This window comes from Pediculus humanus, genomic scaffold (genome assembly GCF_000006295.1).
Source record: "Pediculus humanus corporis 1103172108315 genomic scaffold, whole genome shotgun sequence".
NCBI classification, from domain to species: domain Eukaryota; kingdom Metazoa; phylum Arthropoda; class Insecta; order Psocodea; family Pediculidae; genus Pediculus; species Pediculus humanus.
In genome coordinates this window covers 1-8,094 of record NW_002987884.1, presented here as the reverse complement: position 1 = coordinate 8,094, position 8,094 = coordinate 1, and the positions used below count along the sequence as shown (strand labels likewise).

The window sequence follows — 8,094 nt, the reverse complement described above, 5'->3', positions numbered from 1 at the left end:
CTAAATTTTTTCTAATGCCACTTTAATTTTAAACGTAACGCTAAAAACCGTTAAAATTCAAAATTCATTTTATAAGAACTTTTACGATTGTAAAACCGATTAAAAAAAAATATTATTATTATTTAAAATAAATAAAAAATTATAAAATACTCATTAATTTCAAATTACGTTTAGAAAATCATTTCCAAAAAAAATAAATAAATAAAAATTCACATTAATTATTTCTCTATGACAAATTAGGCACATTAGAAATATAAAAATCAATATTTTTTTTAAAACGAATTTTCCTTTTTCTTTTTTTTATTGTATTTTATTGCAAATTTTCGTGTGTGAACGAATCAAAAAATTTAAATAATAAAAAAAAAAACTCAAATTTAATTTAATTTCTCTCTCTCTCTCTCTCTCTTTCAAATGTTTTTAGGTTACGACATATAAAAACGTGGCCAGAAATATTTTTCATCCATAAGACAAAAAAATTTGCCAAAAAAAATTCGCTTTTTTACGCGATAAAAAAAAAAAAAAAATTATTACTTACGTAATAAATCCATAAAATGATTCGATCTATCTTTAACGACTAATAATTCTCCAGGTACGGTACGATATTCTCCAGGTATGAATCTAACTGGTAGAGATGAAGAAGAACATTTTGGAGCTATCGTAGCCGCCATTTTATCAGTTTTCGGTTTAATAAATTGTTCTTTGACGTCACCTACAAAAAAAAAAAAAAAAAAAACGATTGTTTGATGACGTCACAAAAAACGGTTTGCACATACATTTGTGAAAACTTCTCACCTACCTTTGACATCTTTATAATTACTATTTGTGGGTAACATAAAGGATTTGACCTTTAACCTTTCGATCATTTTTGTATTTTTTTTAACCGTTCGTCTTTCGTTCATGGGTTCGTGATCGTGAACCGTTCGTTTTTCCGTTATTCCTTTTTCGTTTGTTTTTATTGTTGCTTTACAAAGTTTGTTTGTACATCTCCAACGTATTTCATCTTTCATTTTATTCCCGTATCGAAATTTATAATTTTCAAATATCAAACATGGCGCTCCTCTCGTCGTTTTTTCAATTCTAAATTGTTTAGGATCGAGCGTTATGTTCATTTTCCCCAATTTTTTTAAATAAAACGTCTTTATTATTATTATTATTATTATTATTATTCTTGATCGAACGACGAATTTATTATTTTCTTCACGTTTTCATAATAAATCATTTTAAGCTATTATTTTACCTGCGAAAAAAAATTTTTTTTAAAAATTATTAAAAATTTTTATTTTTTTTCCTTTTAAAAATGGCGACCAACTAAAAAATTAGTTCCAACGTTTTTTTCTTATAAAAAAATCGATGGTAATTACGGTGGCATTAATGTGACTTATAAAAAAAAACCTTGACATAAATTACGTTTCGAACCTTTGACGTCAAAAAGAAAAGAAAACCTTTCGAGAATAATAAATAATTAATTAAGAAAAGAAAATTTTTTTGCATTAATCAGATATTCAAATCGTTTCCTTTTTTTTTTTAACGGGTATTTAGATAAATTTTTTTTGTTTTTTTTTTTTAACGAAATAAATATCGAAACGTTTTTTTATGTAACAACCAATCTTGGCCCAAAAAGGGAATAAAAAAAAAAAAAAAAAAAAAAAAAAAACGAAACAAACAACAGAAACAAACGAAAAAATTAAATTTTGATAGATTTAGCAGCTAACGTTTAAAAAACAAAGAAAAACTAAAAATAAATTTTTTTTTTTTTTTTTTTAATTTATTTCGCGTAGTTTAATAATCCCGACATTTTTTTACGTTTTGTGTTTGTTATTGTTTGTCGTTTGTCGTTTGTTTGTGATTAATAATTTATTAATAAATAAATAAATTGTTTATGTTTATATCGAGTAGTACGAAATGGTGGATTTAAAACAAAATAAAATCAAATAATCACGTAAGGTAAACATTAAAAGAAAAAAATTGTCGCAAAAAAATTAAAAATGGCGGACCAGCCGCGGTTTGTTTGCGAAAAAGAAGGGGAGGGAAAACGTTTGAAATGATCCCGGTGGTATGGGGGGAATAGAATGCGGTTAAACGTGGATAGGAGGGAGAAGGAGGGGGAGGGGAAAGCAGACGATAAACAAAAAAATTAATCGGATACTTTGTTTCAAAGGAACGTTTTCACTCATCATCGTTTTAACGTTTTTTTCTCTTTTTTTTTTTTTTTTAATTCACGTTATCAGTTTATTTTTTTAAAGTTGATATTATCATCACAGAAAACCGGAAGAAAAAAAATAATGACGACGACGACATAAAATTTTTAATTGTTAAAATTCGTTTGTTAGTGCGAAACGACAAAATTATTATTATTATTATTTAGTTTTGTCCGTTACGAAATGACGCGGTCGTCGTCGTTGATGACGTGAGAAAAAGAATAAAAAAGGAATGCGTTGAGTTTTTTGTGTGTGTGTGTGTGTGCCTTGATAAAAAATAGCTGACGGATTAATTTTAAAGAAAAAATATAATGTTTATCGTTTGTTTACGTACGTGTGCGTGTGTGCGTGTGCGTAATTTGATACGTTGAACGTTTTGGTGGTTGTTTTAATAAACCGACGACGAATTATAAAAGAAAAAAATAACAATACAGTAATACACGTTTCCGAACCAATTCAAATGAATAACGAAACTAATATGGCGGAGTGCGCAAAAGCGCAATCAAAGTTTATTAAAAAAAATGAGAACTCGGAATTTGCGCACACGTTATTAAATGCGCATGAATGTAAATTTATTGATTCGTCTGACCAGTTTTTGCGCAATTTCGTCCTCCCTTCCCCTTGTTGTCGTCGATTACCCTTAATTTTTGTAAATCTTTTAAATTTTCATCAATAATCCTTCCTCACCCTCCCTTTCCCACATTTTACGCGTTAATTTCTTTATTAATTATTTATATTTTACCATCATTTTAATAAGAAGAAATTTGTTTTACATTTGATTATTACCTGTATAATAAAATCGAGTCTTTTTTTTATCTAAAACACATTTTTTAATTGAAATAAATAACAACTTAATTATAATCATTCGCCATTTGCTTAATAAACACACGCGCGCGACACGTTTCTCCCCCTTTTTCCCCAACCGTCGACAAATTTCACATAAACAATAAAAAAAATGACGTTATTTTAATTCTTAAAGTTGAGGTATATTGTAAATTTTTGGTTTTAATAGGTTAATTAAGGTTTCGTCGATAACAATAAATTCAATTTTTATTCTTAATTATCACGAATTATTAATTAATTATTAATCTGTTTTTATTTCACGTTTAAATAAAATTTATGATCGAAATTGCCTACCTGTTGCGCTTTGTTAACAGACAACTGTTAATAACTTTTTTTTTTTATTTTATTTTATAAAAAGATTTTTATATAAAAAATAAATAAATATGATAATTAATTCCGATTGTTAATAATTATTATTATTATTTGTGTATCCAAATCCGTGAATTTCGTAAAAAAAATAAAATTTCATACGCATCAAATTATTTTAAATAATTTATTTCAATTTAATTTTTTCAAATGAGTTTTTATTTTTAAAAAAAATAAATTTTTAACGGTAAATTTTATTAAACATCATTAAGTAGTCGATGCGACTTTAAAAATTTATTAAAATTAAACTTGAATTAATTAATTTAAATAATATTAAAAATTCTTATGACAAGAAAACAAATTGAAATTAATGACAACAGTTAGTTATATTTTTTTCAAATAATATCGTTATTAAATGTTTTATTATGTATTTATCAGTTTTTACACGACTGATAAGAAATGTTTTTCGATAACATTGAATAACATTAATTGATGTTTTCCACATCATAATGTTGACATTTAATTAATTAATAGATTCGTTTGTTGTTGTTGTGTATAAATTTATCAAAAGTTGAAACGTTTCAAATATTTCCCCCCCCCCTCCCTCTCCTTCGGTAATTATTATCGAATGTTTTTTTCATATAGACTAAATTATGCTTCGAATGCTTTTTTTAAAACTATTTATATATATAATTAAAAGAAATATAACAATATTCTTCGAAAGATAGGTGGTGTCAGTGGGGCTCCCACGATGTGACACAATATTTCTGCTGCGTGGTAGCAATAATGTGGTCATAACAAACAACATCCTCATTTGGTATAATTATATTGACATTTAATGATGACAATCCTTGAAACCTTTTCTCGTGATTGTTATGTGTGCATTTCATCGGTGAAAATAAACCTTTTAATACTGTGAACTTTGTTTAAAAACAAAAATATCCGCCATTGCCTTTTGCCTCGATTCCTTTTTCGATTAGGTTAAACAAGGGTGTCATTGTTGTTAGTCTAGAACAAATAAAATTGTTTGTTATCATAAAAGAACTTTCAAACCTTATAAAACTAATTCAAATACGTACAGTTTTTAAATACGGTTGTTTTTTCTCATAAAATTAAATCATTTATGTCGAATTCAACAAACAAACAAACAAACAATGATTTGATGGTATCTTTTTTTATTAAATATTTCTAAATTATGTAGTCAAAACGGATAAAAAAGTCGAGGGTTAACAATCACGTTGATTGATTTCTATTAGTAAAACCTGTTTTTAAAATAAAATAAAAGTTATTAATCAAAAAAAATGTCTAATAAATAATTTTATTAATTGATACCTGAATAAATTTTTATATCCATACCTTCAACATACAAAATTTATATTTTGTTCTGTCCTTATAATTGTACATTTTATATTATTTTAATTATTTGACTTGTGATGACTTAAATACCTTCCTCCATTATTCTCATTCCAAAGTTTTAAAATTATTATTATTATTATTTTTATGGTGGTTTAACATCAAATAAAATGCGTGGATGGTAAATATACGTTATCATTTTTTTCCGATTTAATATAATCCTTTGATTTAAATTTTAACGGAAATCTTCTGCTGGAAAAAAAGCAATAATTAAGGATTTAATTAATAATATTTTTAGTGATTTTAATTAAAAAAAAGAAAAAATTCAATCGTAATAACAGTAATGTCGGTGTAGAAAAATCTGGAGAAAAATTTCATGACGTAATTGTGACGTAATAAAAAGTTTTTAATGGCGGACTAACATGAAATTGTAACTCGTCAAATTTTATAACGTCTAAAACTTAATTAAATAATAATAATTTATTAATAACAATACGATAAAAATAATAATAATATTGTTGATATTTTATTATTTTTGTCAGGTAATTTTCTTTTTTTTATTAATATTTGGTCAAATTTAAATTTCGATAGTGAATATTACAGAAAAAAACCGTTATTCATTTTTTTTTTTTGAAAAACTTTTTTTATTAAAAACGAAAAATTATCGTAATAATAATAATAATAAGTTTTAAACGTTATTTTTTTTTTATTACGAGTACGATTATTGTAAACAAAATATAAAATTATATGAAAATTAAAAAAAAAAAATCATTCACCATAATATTATCCTTTGTACGTTGTTGCATTTCCAATGTTTTTAAAATGAATTTATAAATTGTAAAATTTATTCTCATGTCTAAAATAATTAGTTCCATTATAAAAAATATTATAAAACTTTATTAATTAAAAACAGTTTCCTGAAAAAAAAGTAATAATAATAATAATAATAATAAAAGCACTGTTTTTGACTAATTTGACGGTTAAGGAATCAATTGGGCACCATTCCAGTCCGTTCTCATCTATGAATAGCAAAATAAAAAAAAAAATGGTACCGAATTAGGGGACGAATTTAACCGGAAAAAAACGGAAAAATCCGAATCGCGTAAAAGGACATACTATTGACGTATCTTAATTTATTATGACGTCAGCGCTGCTTCAACTGTCAGCACATTTTACTAAAATGAATATTAAAAAAAATGTTTCAATTAAAAATGTTTTTTATATTTCATCAAAGAAAAAAAAAAGAACAACTAAATTCACGGTAATTTTATAAATTGTTATATTCATATTCTTTTATCAAGCAATTATTAAATCAATTTTTAAATTATATATATACATATAATTAAGCCGTTAAAATTTTATTTATTTTCTCACACCGTTGTTTTATATATTACAAATTTATATAAATTAAATTGTTTTATTTGTAATTATAAAAACACAATGAAAAATAAATTAGTTTTACGTAAATTATAAAATGAATTATTAGGTGAATAATGATAATTTTTTCCCTAAAAAAAAAATTATTTATTTCATGACGTCATAAAACATATTAACCGCCAAATTTGTCGTACGATATTAACTAGTTACACGATCGCGTCACTCTCTCTTCAAAAAAAAATTTTTCCGCGGAAACGTAAGAATTTTTTATAATTTTTATTAATCAAGTATTATGTATTGTATTCATGTAAGTTTTGTTCTTTTTTAATTTGTTTTTTTGTTTTAATTTAGTTTAATATATAGAATTAAAAATATAATTTAGGTATAAGAGAAAATGGAAAGACGCCAACACTCAAATTTGGTTAACCGAAAAAATTACATGAAAAATTTTTTTAACATGGCGGCGAAAAATTCACAAGTACTATGAAGAAAAAAAATTTTTTTAACTTGACAAAAGAATGGGTAAATATTAAATGAATAACATTATTGCAATTTAACATTTTAATTACTTGATTGCTATATATATTTGTCATGGTTAGTGTAATAAGTTATTAACATCTCATACTACTATATATAAGTACTTGTCATTTTTTCTATCATTCCACACAAAATCATGTAAAATGTATGACAAGATATATATATATATTTATAATGTCTCAACTGAATTCATTCATTGAAAGTATAAAGTTTCATCATTCAACAACATGATTGTTATTAAATCTTATCATGAATCTTATGTGTGTATTGTGTTAATGTGTGCAAATTGAAAACCACACATTTATATGAATCTAATGTAATGAATGATTTGACTTATTTAAAAGAAGAATAAGGTTTAAATAAATACTAATTATTTGATATATTTTTTTTTTAATGTATTAATAAACTTATATTTTGTTTTTTTTTTTAATTTTTTTTTTTGTCTTAAGGATTATTATTAAATGTGATGATAGTGCAGTAAATTTTACAAAATGCATTTTAATTTTTTAGGAACTACCTAATTATTATTTAAAAAATATTATTATTATTATTATGGAATCAAGACAGCAAAATCAAAAAATATTATTATTATTTTTATATTTAAAATGTTTTACACTGTTAAATTAATTTATATATGTATAAGGTTTTTTTTTTTGTTGTCAAGCTGCTGCTTTTTTCCATATTATTAAAACTTAATTAATAAGAAGCAAAGCACTATATGTTTTTATTTATTAAAAAAAAAAAAAAAATTTATGGTTGTTTAATTATTTTTTTGTTGACTAAATATTTTACAGCCAGATCATGCTATTTAATAATAATAATTTACATGAAATAATAATAATAATGATAATAATCAGTCTTAGCATAAAACATTTACATACAATGATAAAAATACAATTAATTATTATTATTTTGTAATTGTTTTTTTTTTAAAAAGAAAATTTGTTTTAAATGTTAAAAATATTTTTTTTTTTGACTGGCTTTTATGTATTGTTTTTTGCATATTCATATTTATTATAATATCTTGTGTGTGTTTGTGAAAACAATGAAACAAAAAAATTAAAAACATCACAGTAAAAAAAAAAAAAAAGAGAAAGAGAAGGAGAGAAAGAAAAAGAGAGAGAGAGAAGAAGAAGAGGTAAAAAAAAAAAATTAAAAATTAAATTAATTAAAAAACCTGCGGACGGATTTATAACTTTTTTTTTTTTTTTTTATTAAAAAAACAAAGAAGAAAACTTTAAAAAAATTAAATTAAATTTTTATTTTTTTTACTTTACTTTACCTTTCATGTTTAATAAAAAAAAAAAGCCAGTCAAAAATATTTTATTATTATTATTATTATTATTATTTTGTTTTCAGGAGTATTTTTTGAAAAAAAAAGCATAAAATAAAAATTTTGAACGCCTTGTCTCTCTCTCTCTCTCTCTTAATAATTATTTTTGAACAAAACATTTAAATTTTATTAAAAAATTATTTTTTC

The 8,094-nt window shown here is 23.4% G+C and overlaps 1 protein-coding gene across 1 annotated transcript; it reads right to left on the bottom strand.

Moving 5' to 3' along the window:
- On the bottom strand, positions 1 to 1,109 carry Phum_PHUM595740 (uncharacterized protein; the record flags this gene model as incomplete). Its single annotated transcript, XM_002432561.1, has 3 exons — positions 1 to 20; positions 536 to 709; positions 797 to 1,109. 3 exons carry the CDS (start codon positions 1,107 to 1,109, stop codon positions 1 to 3), a joined length of 507 nt encoding a protein of 168 aa, XP_002432606.1.
- Between the last annotated feature and the right edge of the window lie 6,985 nt (positions 1,110 to 8,094).